Source organism: Equus asinus, chromosome 12, assembly GCF_041296235.1.
Source record: "Equus asinus isolate D_3611 breed Donkey chromosome 12, EquAss-T2T_v2, whole genome shotgun sequence".
NCBI classification, from domain to species: domain Eukaryota; kingdom Metazoa; phylum Chordata; class Mammalia; order Perissodactyla; family Equidae; genus Equus; species Equus asinus.
The window spans coordinates 75,323,796-75,337,303 of record NC_091801.1 but is presented as its reverse complement, the minus strand read 5'-3'; the positions used below and the strand labels follow the sequence as shown (position 1 = coordinate 75,337,303).

General features: G+C 49.4%; 1 protein-coding gene across 1 annotated transcript in view; it reads left to right on the top strand.

Annotated features, from left to right (window-relative positions):
* Nucleotides 1-13,508, top strand: part of OC90 (otoconin 90) — a 41,257-nt gene that overhangs the window by 17,469 nt on the left and 10,280 nt on the right. Inside the window, exons 6-13 of the mRNA XM_070480906.1 lie at nt 700-812; nt 2,701-2,829; nt 2,993-3,031; nt 4,344-4,394; nt 6,278-6,325; nt 8,453-8,506; nt 11,419-11,535; nt 12,585-12,756. Coding sequence (XP_070337007.1) covers nt 700-812; nt 2,701-2,829; nt 2,993-3,031; nt 4,344-4,394; nt 6,278-6,325; nt 8,453-8,506; nt 11,419-11,535; nt 12,585-12,756 — 723 coding nt within the window. The remainder of the gene's footprint in view (nt 1-699; nt 813-2,700; nt 2,830-2,992; nt 3,032-4,343; nt 4,395-6,277; nt 6,326-8,452; nt 8,507-11,418; nt 11,536-12,584; nt 12,757-13,508) is intronic.

The window sequence follows — 13,508 nt, the reverse complement described above, 5'->3', positions numbered from 1 at the left end:
CTTCCTTTAGTTATTAAAACACCTTGTAAATGTGGAAGTCAAAGAAACGAAGCAGTAATTCATCACTGTCTGAATGATCAAAGCACCGATGGCCCAAACCTGGCAGAATGGGGGGTCACACCCTATTTCAATTACTTGACACAGTTCAGTTGATTGGGGTGGGGATTTCCAAACTCCTGGAGGACAGGTTATCTCCACCTTGAGCTTGCACACCACGTTCCGAGAATAATTGCTACCATTCATTAAGTGCCTAACGCACAGCAGGATCTATATAGATGTTTTCCTGAATCCCCAAAATTTTTATGAGCTAGGTAGTGTGAGAAACTTGTAGTTTTCCCAAGGCCATCAACTGCCTGTATATATTTTCTTCTTTACATTGATCTCCACTGACCTGCTGTGTGCACTGCAAGAGCCACCTGACTCCCGTGTTAGTGTCAGCCTCACTCTGTGATCACCCTTGACCTTGGCAAGTTACAGAGGCCCAGGTGTCTCAGTCCCCACATAGGTGAATGCTCACAATAATAATAGCGCCTGCTGCATGGGTAATATAATTCGAATATCGCGTGTGTGTATGTGCACCGAGCATTTGAAACAGACCACTGCCAGGAACACCCAGAGACACAGAACGAGCACACACCGCCTGCCCCTCTCCTAACCCTAACGCATGCTCTTGCCCTGACCCTTCCCATCGCGCCACAGCTGCTGCTTCCAGCACCGCCGCTGCTACGAGGAGGCCGCTGACATGGACTGTCTCCAAGACCCCGCCAAGCTCAGCACAGACGTCAACTGCGTCAGCAGGAAGATCACGTGTGGTGAGCATCTCCAGGTGTCCAGGGCTGGGCTGAGAAATGACAGTTAGGGACCCCAAGCCTGGACCAGACCGAGGGCTTCCAGGGCCCACCCTCATCGTCGTCACCATGGCCACATCATCATCTATACTAGAGCCCCATGAGGGCTGGATCTATGGCATCCTTACTTTGCATAAAGTAGAAGAGCCATAAATGCTTTTTGAACTGTTTTTGAAATAATAGTTGATCGGCAGATTATTTGATTTTTAATTTTATACTTGTTGCAACCCTGGGAGCTTGGGAAGGGCAAATAGTTTGCTACTCATGCATTGAGTGACATTGGGGCAATTACTTACCTCCTTGGAACCTCAAAACGGGGAGGAGAAAGCCTGCCTCAGAGACTTTATGACAGTTAAATAATGCTCATAAAACAGTTAACACGGTGACTGGCTGTGTTAAGAACTCAATGATGGAAGGTAGAGGCAGTGACGGATGAATAGGGCTTGTGGTTGTTGCTGTTTGTAAGAATCAGACACGTGTAGGTTCAAACCTCAGCTCTCCCCCTTACTCGCTGTGTGACCCCAGGAATTTTACTTCATGTCTCAGGGCAATCCTCCAGAGGAAGTGGAGGAGGCAAAGGCACAGAGGGAGAGGAGCGTGGCATGTTGGGGGGCCGTGTAAGAGCCACGCTGTGTGAGTGCCTGTTATGTGACACAGGCTCTATACGCAGCAACTCTGACTGTCCTAAGAACCCTATTAGATGGGGGTCATCATTCCCTGTTTCAGGACAAAGAGAGGAAAGCTCAGAGAAATTAAATAACTTGCCCAAATAACTTGCTAAGTGGCAGAGCCAGGATTTGAACTCAGGTTTGACTGGCTCCAAAGCCCAGGTAACATGGACCGGCTGGAGGATGGGGCCTCGGGAAGGAGGGAGGAGAACCATGGGTGTAGATCACTAGGTGAGGTACACAGCAAACACAGAAAACATCATTCATTCCTTCATTCATTCAACAGATACGTACTGAGCACCTACACCAGGTACAAGACAGTTGTCTAGGTGTTGGGGTACCCTGACCTTCTGGAATTTCCTCTTGGCTGTCAGACTCTGAAAATATCAAAAATGAATGATATAGTTTGTTAGATAGTGACAAGAGCTGTGGAAGGAAATAAATTGGGGAAAGGCATAGGGACGCCAGGGTGGGGGTCCTATTTCAATGGGAAAGTCAAGAGGAGCCCCCCTGAGAAGATGCTAGTTGAGCAAAGACTGAGACGAGGCAGGAAGCGAGAAGAGCAGCTGATGGGGAACACAGCACGGGGTTGGACCCTGGGGCTCCAGGGGCCTGGTGTCTTTGAGAAACAGCAGCCAGTGAGTCAGAAATGGGGTGCTGAGGGAGGAGGGGAAGGAGATGGGATCTGAGAAGGAACGGGGGCAGTGGCTTTGACTTTGCGTCTGGAAGTTGTTGGAGGGTTCTGAATACAAAAACAGACCTGGACTGACTTGAGTTTTAAAGGAATTGTTCTGGCTCCTCAATGAGAATAGACCGGGCAGCAAGAAAGGAGGCAGGGAGACTAGTTAGGGGACTGTTGACATAACTCAGGCAAGAGATGGTGGGCGTTTGGTCCAGGGTAGTGGAGTGGAGATGGGGAGGTGTGGTCAGACTCTAAATAGGCTGAAAGTAGAACCACTAGGATGGCCTGATGGGTTGGGTATTAGTGTGAGAGGAAAGGAGTGGGTATGAATCCCAGGTTGGGTCTATGCAACGGAAGAGATGGAATTGACACACATGAGATGAAGAAGACAACAAGAGGATCATGGTTTTGTTAGGCAGATCAGGAGTCAGTTACGGAATTTGTATCACCTCTTAGGATTCCAAGCGAGGTCTTCCAACTAATTTGCCCTTGCTCTGTGCAGAGTCCAGGGACACTTGTGAGCGCCTGCTGTGTACCTGTGACAAGGCTGCCATCGAGTGCTTGGCTCAATCCAGTATCAACTCTTCCCTGAACCTTCTGGACACCTCCTTCTGTCTGGCTCAGCCTCCGGGTAGGAAGAATGGGGTCCTGCGTCAGCGGTTGGGTTGATGATCTGGGGCAGGAGCTGGTATGGGACCCATCACTGCCGTGCATCTTCGGATACTAAGTATAACCGTCTAACATCCCCCAAACCTACTGCTCTACGGAGACTTTCTGATGTGCTTTCTTCTCAGAGACAACCAGCAAAGAGCTGATGACCCTTCTGCCCAGAGGTAAGGCCTTCCAGGGAACCTGGCTCTTACTGGAACTACAGGGGCTGGCTACTGATGGGAGCTGGTGCATACCTATCCTCCAGGGGCCTGCCTCACAGAAGCTGGAGTGACCCATGGCGTTGGAGGTGTCCCCACCTCCCCCTGGCCAGGAGATCCCATGACTTCCAATAAACCCAATTCAAACATCCGACATCAAATGACCTTAGTGGGACAACACCAACATTGTCTCTTGCTACATGGACAGGTATAGATTTAATCCAATTAGGATGTAGATGTCAAGTTTTTCCGTCTCCTTGCTGGCTCTATAGTCAGAGCCCTGGTATGCAATGTGATCAGAACGAGGTCTAGTGCTCAGAGGGAGCAAGGTCCCTCCCAGCTGGGTGAGCTCCCGACCACTGAGGCCTCCCAGGAGGAGACCTGCTGCCTCCCTCCTCTGCCCTCCAGCGCCTGCAGCCAAAGGGGCACCTAGATCTGGACAGCGGCTCTTTCAAGGGGAGGCTGCTTTTAGTGCGTCTCTTTTCAGGACAGGCTCTTCATCACTGTCTACTGAACTAAGCAACTGGTGATTCCTGTTCTAAAACATGCATCTCATGGAAAAAGCTGGGGTTAAATTTATGCCTGTCGTTCCTTGTTCACCAAAAGTCCACGATCTCTCAACACCATGGGTATCTGGAGATGGGAAGTTCAAGCTCACCTCTGCAGAGCGTCCCTCCTCGCCTGGGGCTGGGGTCTCTCTCTCAGAACTAGCCCTGCAGTCTTTGATAGAGGAAGCTGATGTGGGTGTGAGCGCACGGATTTGTGGGTGTGTGCACGTGTGAATATGAGTGTGTATGGGTGTATGCAGAAATGTGTGCTTGTGTATGGATGTGGCTAGGTGCGTGTGTGCATGTGCACTTGTGTATATGGGTGTGTGTGCACATATCGTATCTCCGTGTATCTTCTGAGTCCAGCGCTCTCTGTTATCCGCCACCTGCCTCCCTTTTGAACAGAGGTCTTCTCAAGTCAGGACACCATACTCCACGGCCCTTTCATTGCCTTCAGCCTGTGTCCAATGGTGTCACCTTCTCCACCGGAACCCAGCACTGGCTGGAGGCCCTCCTGAGCTGGGGCCTTGCTGGGCACCCCCGTGTTTGGGGAGGTGTGAGAGAGGCAGGGAATCCTAAGACAAGATGAACAGCCCTTCTCTGGTAACAGCTTTTACGGCCCCTTCCTCCCCTGGGTCAGCAGTCCCCAGCCCGTCCTCTGAGATCGTTGGCACTTGGTGTTGACACTGTGTCCATCAGTCATTGCTATTGGAGGTTCTCTTTTTCAGTGGTTCCTGTGGAGCCCACAGACACCAGCCTGACGGCCCTCTCAGGAGAAGGTGAGCACCAGGGGACTGGCCTCCAACCCTCATACCCATGTTCCAACTGTGCCACCTGCCTACTTGCTGGAATTAGCCCCTCTAAAATGCCCTCAGCTTGGGTTTGCAATGGAACCACCAAAGTACATTCCAGAGCCACTCCTAGTTCCTCCTGACCCCCACATCTCTTCTCTACTTGCTCAGCTTTCTTCCACACTCCTATTCCCACCTCAGTAGAATTGTCAGATAAAACGCAAGACGCCCACCCTCAGCCATGTAAAGTTGAATTTCAGATGAACAACAAATACTCATAGTATAAGTATGTCCCAGAATCCGCACGGGCACACTCATACTAAGAAGTTATCTGTTGTTCATGTGAAACTCAAATTTAACTGGGCCTCTTGTATTTTCATTGGCTAAATCTGGCAACCCTACACCTCAGGGAGGTCACTCTGCACAGCCACCTCCCTAGAGGTTTGTTTCTTTCTCTCCTTTGCTGCTGCTGCTGCTGTGAGGATAGAAGCAGAGGCTCATGGCGCCGCTCCCTCCTGGCCATGCTCCACGTCCAAGGGCATCTCACCCTCAACAGCTCCTTGGGGCCCAGGTCTAGAGAAAAGAGAGAATGGCACCTACCCTGAACCCAAGCTCCACCATGTGCCCTGGCCAAGCAGCAACCATTCCCAGCATGACTGGCAGTGGCCACTTCCATTCTAAACTGAGGATATGCTGCGGACTTCACGGGCCCATCAGACAGTCACAAAGTAACCCATAAATTGGTATTTTTTCCATTTTCTTCAACCTGAACCACCAACACCTTTGGCACGGCCCTGGGAAAGATGTAAAGAAATCAAGGTTCCTCAAGGAGCCTAGAGTCTAAGTGGAGAGAGCGGACAGTGTGTGAGGAAAAGATACAGGGTTTGTCACTGTTGTCACCACCATAGAATGAAACAATTGTTTTGGCGTCAGGCAGATCTGGAATGACATCCTGGCTTCCCTATCTTTCAAACTATGAGACTCTGGAAGCGTGGTTTGATCTCTCTAAGCTTCAATTTCTTCCTTTGCGTAGAGCAGGGATCAGCAAATTTTTCTGTAAAGGGCCAGACAGTTAATATTTTAGACTCTGTGAGCCATGGGACCTCTGTCACAGCACCTCAACCCTGCTGCTGCGGCAGGAAAGCAGCCGGAGACAACTGTAACTGGGTGGGTGTGGTTGTGTTTCCATAAAACTTAATTTACAAAACCAGGCTGGGGGCCGGGTCATGGGTCAACAGTCCCTGGAAAGGGATGATTATACCCACCCTTTAGGGTAGCAGAAGGATTAAATGAGACAGAGCCTGGGAAGATTCTGGACCAGTATCCTCTTCTAGAAATTTCAGTGTGGCTATAAAAACAACACATCATCAAATCACACGCAGGACACTGAACGACTTGCTTAAAATACGTCATCTCACTTAATGCTCACACAACCCTACGAAATAATTGCTATAAGCTCTGTGTTAAGATGGTAAATTGAGATGGAGAGAGAAGTTGTCCAAGGCACAGAACCAAATGGTAGGGCTGAGATTTGAGACCTGAGATGTGTCCATCCTTCCAGACTAATCTCCCTCTTAAGCTGTCTTCCCACAAGGACCTGTTCCAACCAGGGGAAAGAATGGTCCTTTCTCCCAAAGAGGCCGTTGGCTGGTGTCTTTGCCTAAACACAGGACTGACCCTATCTGGCGGCTTGTCCACTGAATGGAGACCTAAGTGGGCACCGATGTGCAGACACAGTCCCCTATCAGCTTGCCATGGCCGCCACTCCTCAGTCCCTCCGCTCCCAAACCTGATTCATTTGCAGGTGGCCCCTGCCTGGCTTACACGCCGAGCTGGACCGATAACTGAAGTTGGGTGCTTTCTTTTCACAGTGGCTGCTGAGCCCAGAGCTGACCGACTGACCACTCTCTCCGGGACAAGTAAGTAGAGGGGACTTCTGAGGAGGACATCATGGAATCCAGTGGAGAAATGCCATCTAAATATTTGTGTTCAGTTCTGGTGACCACTTCTTGAGAGGGTCTGGAGAAAATACTATACCCATTTTGCAGCTTATGTACGAAACCGAGGCTCTGGGAGGTTAAAAGTTCCAGTGACTTGTTGAACGGTCTCTAACCCCAGACTTCAAGGTGTAAGACTTGCTTTCTTTCCACTATACAATAGTGACTCACTGAGAACCACATTTTACCTAAAAATATCTATGCCAAGATGTCATTAGAAGAATTAACCTGTTTACTTTGCTTTTGGTGACTAACAACCATCGATCCTTTATTAATAAGTATAAATCACTGACAATAACTATTCACTAATTACCAAGAATGAATAAGTAAACAAATGGATTCCCTGGTTAATAGGCAGTGACATTGTTAAGGACCTGAGTGTGCCAGGGTGTTCCTGAGCCCCATACATGTCCTCTGAGTTACCCGGGTCCTAGGAGGCCCGTTATTACAATTTCACAGATAAAGGAGAAGCTCCAGGAGGTAGTGTCCTCGGCCCAGGATGGTATGGTACAGCTTAGTAATCCTTCAGTTCTGAATCTGTACATTCTGTCTTTGCAGAGAGCCAGCTGCCCCAGCTTGGAAACCTTGAGATTCTCTCTGACGGAGCATTTGTGTCCACATCAGTACATTTCAAAGCCTGATTTTCACATAACACCATCATAATCTTGATCTTTGACGCACTGAATTTAAGGCAATTCCTTCCTTTTCAAAGCATTTTGAAGCGCCATCTCTAGCTCTTTGTGATACAGTCAGAAGTGAAATAGTAGTCTAGCCTAGTGGTTAGGAGGGTCACCTTCAGCCAGGCGCCCTGGGTTTGCATTCTGCCACTTCCCAGCTCTGTGACCTTGAGCAAGTGACCTAACGTTTCTGTGTGCCCCCTTTCTCATCTCTGGATGAGAGGGAGCAAGCACTGACACATCAGGTTGTTGCAGAGTTGATACAAGCAAAACTCTTAGTGCTGTCCCTGACACGCAGTAGGTCTTGGTCTGCTCTGGCTGCTCTAAGAAAGTACCCCAGACTAGGTGGCCATAAACAACAGAAATTTATTTTTCTTGGTTCCTGAGGCTGGAAGTCCAAGATTAACACGCCAAGATTAAGCATGGTCAAGTTCTGGTGAGAGTCCGTTTCCTGGTTCAGAGATGGCCGTCTTCTCAGCGGTAACCTCAGTGGCAGAAGGGGCAAGGGAGGCTGTCTGGCATCTCTTTCAACATGCATGGGGCTGGCCTGGTGGCGCAGCGGTTAGGTTCGCACGTTCTGCTTCTTAGTGGCCCGGGGTTCGCCAGTTTGGATCTCGGGTGCAGACATGGTACTGCTTGGCAAGCCATGCTGTGGGAGGCGTCCCACGTATAAAGTAGAGGAAGATGGGCATGGATGTTAGCTCAGGGCCAGTATTCCTCAGCAAAAAGAGGAGGGTTGGCAGTAGTTAGCTCAGGGCTAATCTTCCTCAAAAAAAAAAAAGCACGAATTCCATTCATGACCGTTCCTCCTCATGACCTACTCACCTCCTACAGTTCCTACCACCCAATAACATTATATTGGGGAAGGGGGGGTGTGTTTCAACATATGAATTTTGGGGCGACCCGAACATTCCGTCTATAGCATAGTAGGAACTTAGTAACACTTAAACAACAACAGACTCATTTTACAAAGAAACGAGGCTCAGGAGCGTTCCCGGAGCCACGCAGCAAGCAACTGGAACCACACAATTCTGGTGCCCCATTTGTCTCTGTGCAAAAAAAAATACGACGAAAATATTTTTTGTGTTTTTTTCTTTTTCTCTTCTGGAGAAATCTGCTTTCCCAAAGTATTTCAAAGATTCACCTGCTTCCGGACTGACAAGTTGCCGCTGCATTTGCCAGCAAGCCTGTGTCTGAGAGTCTTTCTGGCCCAGCAGGGACCCCATCATCACCAGCTCTCCTGGGAGGCAACCAAGGGCAGAGCGAAGAGCACGTTGCTTCCTGCACCCAGTGGGATAGGAGTCGTCACTGGGAAATGTGGTGGGACGGGCTTGGTTTGACACTCACCCTGTCTCTCTTCTTTTGGGAACAGAACCAGGCCAAGACGGGGGAGATCCGGAAGCCGAGAGGGCCACACCGCCTCCAGGTACGCGCCCTCAGCTTCCCCTGTCTCTGTATATAGCATTGTCCCCTGTACATTTATGAAACCAGGTGTGCTCCAAAAACAGAAGAAATCATTGAAGCCAATTTACTTTTATGTCCAAAGGTAGATAAATGAAATTAAAAGATAGATCCATTAGTAGGAAGAAATGGAAACTTACCTGCTAAAGAGATCCAGTTAGGAAAATAGAGAAAACTATAGTTTTCTATTCAAATCACCTGTAATTCCAAATTATAAAGGTAGCTACTTTTAATATTTGAAGATGCTTTCTCCTAAACATATCTACGCACCTGAATAAGATGAATCTGAGATCACCTGGCAGCCGCAGCTTCACAGTCTTGGTTGTATCACTTCATACAATGTGATGATGTTCCCCTGACGTTGAATATTTCTCTGTAACATCCTTTTTAGTGGCTGTACAGTAGCTCCATGTATGGAATCCCAAACTTGACTTAACCAATTATTTCTAACATTTGTTATTATAAATAATAGATACGCACTTTCTTTACGCCCCTCCATGCTGGTTAATTTGTCAGGATAAACGCCTAGAGGTTGAATTACTGAATAAAGGAGGTAATCATTTTAGGGCTCTTGATATGTTGCCAAATTGCCCTGGAGAAAAGTTGAGCCACTTTACACTCATGTGCACATTCCAGTAGCCAATACTGGAGTACTATTATTTAAAAACAAGCAAACAAAACACCTCTACCCATTTTAATAGAAAAAAGATGGTAGCTCATATTTTTTCCTTCTCCTCTCTGATGAAAATTGAAAGTGGTACTTTCTGTACCTGCCCTGGGCTGGGCTCTCACTCGGGGACCTTTTGACCAGGCCTAGACAGAACTCCCAAATCTTGCCTGAATTTATGGAGGTGGGTCATCAGCATCGGAGCTTAGGGTATCGAGACTTGGGCTGACTTTCGCCCTGAGATGCACTGCGACCTTCTCAGTATGGGAGGTGCGGGGGCCAGAGGAATTTACTCCCCAGTGAGGTGGTTAATACCAACTGCCCTCATCCAAGGGGAGTGTGGGGCCTCAATAATGCAGAAAGCTCTTCCTCAGGGGTGAGGGCTTCCAGCAGGAGACTCAGACTCAACAGGCAGCAGAACATGGGCTTCTGGGAACTCCAGCCACATGTAGAACTTTCCATCTGGAGTGTCTTTCACCCCAGATTAAATGGACAGATGTTTTCACGTTCCTTGAGCTATTCTAATGGCAACTCTTAGCTGTTTCCTCCTTGCTAGGCATTTAGCTCGAAGGATTATTCAAATGCCAAAACGGGTACTATTAATAATTTAACTAATGGAGAGATTAAGATTGAGAGAGGCTGCGTGATTTGCCCAAGGACATCCATCCAGGGTGTGACTGAGCTAAAATTCAAACTCGGGCTTCTTTACCTCTAAAACTGTATTCTTTGCCCTTGACTACAATGACTTGGCGAGTTTCGTCAAAGAGAAACAGCCAGGCGTTTGTTCAAGGTGGCATGACAGGTTTTATTCAGGCTTCTGCAGCGGGAGAGAGAGCTTTCAGGATAAACTGAGCTCCACTGGGATCTGTGCAGAGGTGATTGGGCCGGTGAAAGGGAGAACGAGGGAGGATGGGAAGTGGATAGTTTCAAAGAGCAGGTAGAGGGGCCATTTCCCCAGACCTGTTAGGCAAGGCAGGGTCAGGTCAGGTGGGATCTCGAGCAGTGAATTCTCTGGGCTGCTTTGAGCCTTCTCAGGCAGGAACTTAAGAGGGAGTTGGGGGCTGGGCCATCCGGGGGACATGGCTTGAGCTGTTAAAAACCAGGCTAGGGTTTGTTTAAGTCTCTGAGAGGGGGTGGGGGGAAGGGCACAAAATTCTTCATGCCAGGAGTTTGCAGTTCTGAAAAGGCCAAGGTTGAGGCCTAGCTGAGAAGAGGGCTCAGAGGAGCCTGACTAAAGTTCGGTCAAGGAGAGAGTCTTGGTCATTTTCCAGTAGTCAGGAGCGTGATAGAAAGAGACTGGCCAACAGATTTCTATTTGTGGGATTGGAGAACTGGGCAGGATGCTAAACCCAGGAGACCGAGGTTACGACAGGGGCTATTACAGCATTGCTCCTAAACCATCGGGACTGGAGTGTTGAGTGAGAGGAGACAGAAGCCCAGAAGTACGAAGCAAACCAATATGGCGGGTTTGGGGAAAGACTGCAAGTCAGTGGACCCAAAGACACTGGGAACTAAGCCTGGGTCAGCAGATGGGCGAAGTGGAGGCCATGGATGCTCCCTTTGTCTGGATCAGACTGGGCTGGAGATTTTGGCCTGTGGGCTGGAGACTTGACTGCCTCTGGCTATGAGGTCAGGTGGGACTGAGACGCAAGAGCAGAGGGGCATCCAGACAGTGCCAGGGAGCCTGTGTGAGGGAGGCCAGATCACTGAAGTCTTGCCGGCCATGGTGAGGACCTTGCACTTAATTCTGAGTATGATGAGAAGCTACTGCAGTGTTTGAGGGGTTTGAGGAGGAGTTTGCTTGTCTAAATTATCGTAGACCATGAGTTGGCTTAATTTCTCCACCATTCCTTTATGTCTTCACTGTGAGCACCATGATGGGCCTCCACTTGGCAGGCGCATGACAGTAAACACAACACAAACCCAGGCCTGAGAGGCTGTGACAGTTCTCATCTGCGAGATGTCATCCAGATGGTCTAGCAGAGGCTCCTGTTGGTTTTAAGGTTATTATAGAAAATCTGGAAATTCTCATGTCGCATTCATGGATCCCCAAGACTGCCCTGATGTCTGCAAACCCAGGCTGAGGACACTCTCTGAACACTTTATTGTGCCGAAATGCCTGTCTGGATTCGGCCTTGACCATGTGTCCATCTGCACATCTCTTCTTGAACCACTTTTTGAATACAGACCATAAAGTTGTGTGTTTTCAGGATCAGCAGAGATTGTTGCCACAGCCAGAAGTGTAACCATTGTCCCCGCTGGCATGAAGTCCTTAGGGTTGGCTGTGTCATCCATCAAAAGTGGTCCTGAGGAAACATCTGGAAAAGGTGAGCAGAAGCAGGCAGGCGGAGAAGGGTCTGTCCTCTCCCAGCCTTGGATTCTTTGGTTGGGCCGTTAACAAAGCCCCAAAGGCCACTGTATCACACTGTGACCCTCTCCTGTTGGTGTGACCAGAAGGTACTGACCCCCTTGCCAGCTGAGCTCATGAGGTTCCGAGGGGACGTGATTGCCTGTGGCCACTCAGCTGCCGGGAGGCTGAGCCGGGGAAAGGACCCCCCCTGAGTGCCACTCTTATTGGCCCAGAAGGAGAGAGCTTGGCATCGTCCACACCATGGTTTGTTGGAAAGAAGGAAACACTTGGGTTTTAGTAACTCTGCCTTTGTCTCTCCTCCCTCGGGGCGCCTTACCAAAGGCCCTGCACCTGCAAGGAGCCACAGCCAGTTGGACCCAGAGGAGGACTTTGTTAATCTCTGGGTAGGTCCTCCCCAGCCGGCGATGCAGAGCTATGGAGAAAGCCCAGCTGAGTGGGAGGCTGAGCCGGGAGCCCCACACAAGGCCTCTGGCTTCTTAGTTCTTCCCCTACCCAACCTATAGTGATGGGGTCTGCACAGGAGACTTCAGCCTAAGTCGCCCAAAGTTACAGGCAGAGGAGGAGGGGAATGGGGCAGTGGGGAGGCAGAGAGAGAGAGAGAAAGAGAATCAAGATTCTGAAAAGCAGGCCCTCCCAGGGTGTGTGAACCCGATGGAGCCAGGACGTCTGAGAGGACAGCCAGGATGCCTCCAGGATGCTGGGCCCTGTGGGGGCCTGAGTGCAACACAGTTACTCCCCTCAGTAATAAAATGCGGCCCACAGAGCACCTTTGGTCCTGACGAGTCCCCACGCCCCGGGATACTTAGGGGGATTTAAGACTTGCTCTCTGAAAGACAACTCGTCCCAGACAGGGGCACTAGCCAGAAAGCAGTTTCCTCAGAAGAATGGCGATGGGAGGCGGAGGACACGGGGTTTCCTCGTCTGATCAGTGGCCACGTGATCACTGCCTCCTTCTGGGAACTGTCCCCACGTTCCTTGCTCTCCTGAGAGTCCGTTTCTCCCCAGCCTGTGACAGGTTCACCTTCCTGCACCTGGGAAGTGAGGACAACACGTGGGTGATGCCACAGCTGGGAGAGATGCTCTTTTGTCTGACATCCCGGTGCCCGGAGGAATTTGAATCTTACGGATGTTATTGTGGCCAAGAAGGACGAGGTGAACCAAGGGATGCTCTGGACAGGTATGGCGGGCCGGTGGTGCTGATGCTGCCTGTAGTGAGAGGTGATATGCCTCCTCAATGATGTACATTGCTTTAGGCTTCACAAAGAGCTTGTTGCGTGTATGACCTCACTCAGGATGGCTCATCTCCATTATAGGCCCATTTTCCTGACGAGCAGCTGAGGCTCAGCCTTGTCTGAGGTCATTTAGCTACAAAGGGGCAGAGCCAGATGGGTCCAGATCTTTTGATTTGGGAGTCCGTAGGTCTTTTAGCTCTACCACAGCTGCCCAGCTGCCCTAAGAGGGTCGATCTGCAAACACACTTCTGCAGACCCCAACTCTGCCTATTTTGCAAGGAGCAACATGTGGAATTGGGGTCTCCAGTTGATTTGCTCTGCAAGAGGCCACATTGAAATTAGCTTCTCAGCAACTTTTAAATGTAACTGCTAAATTTTATATCTACCACTCTTGGAAGAATTTTCACTGACCTCATGCATTCATGAATCCATTCATTCATTTATATGTGCGTTCAACCCACATTTCTTGAGCTTTTGCTCTGTGCTAGGCACTAGGCTACATGGTGGAGAAACAAAAATGATTAAACCTAAACAAAGCAGATCAAAACAAACTGCCTGTGCCCAATAGGAGCTTGCAAAGTGAAAGAGATGGACAATTAAAAATACCACCTTATCTAATAAAGGCGGTGGGAGAAATGGAGAAAACGATGGAGAACTCAAGCTGGAGAGGAGTTTGAGAAGATTCTGGGAGTAGAGT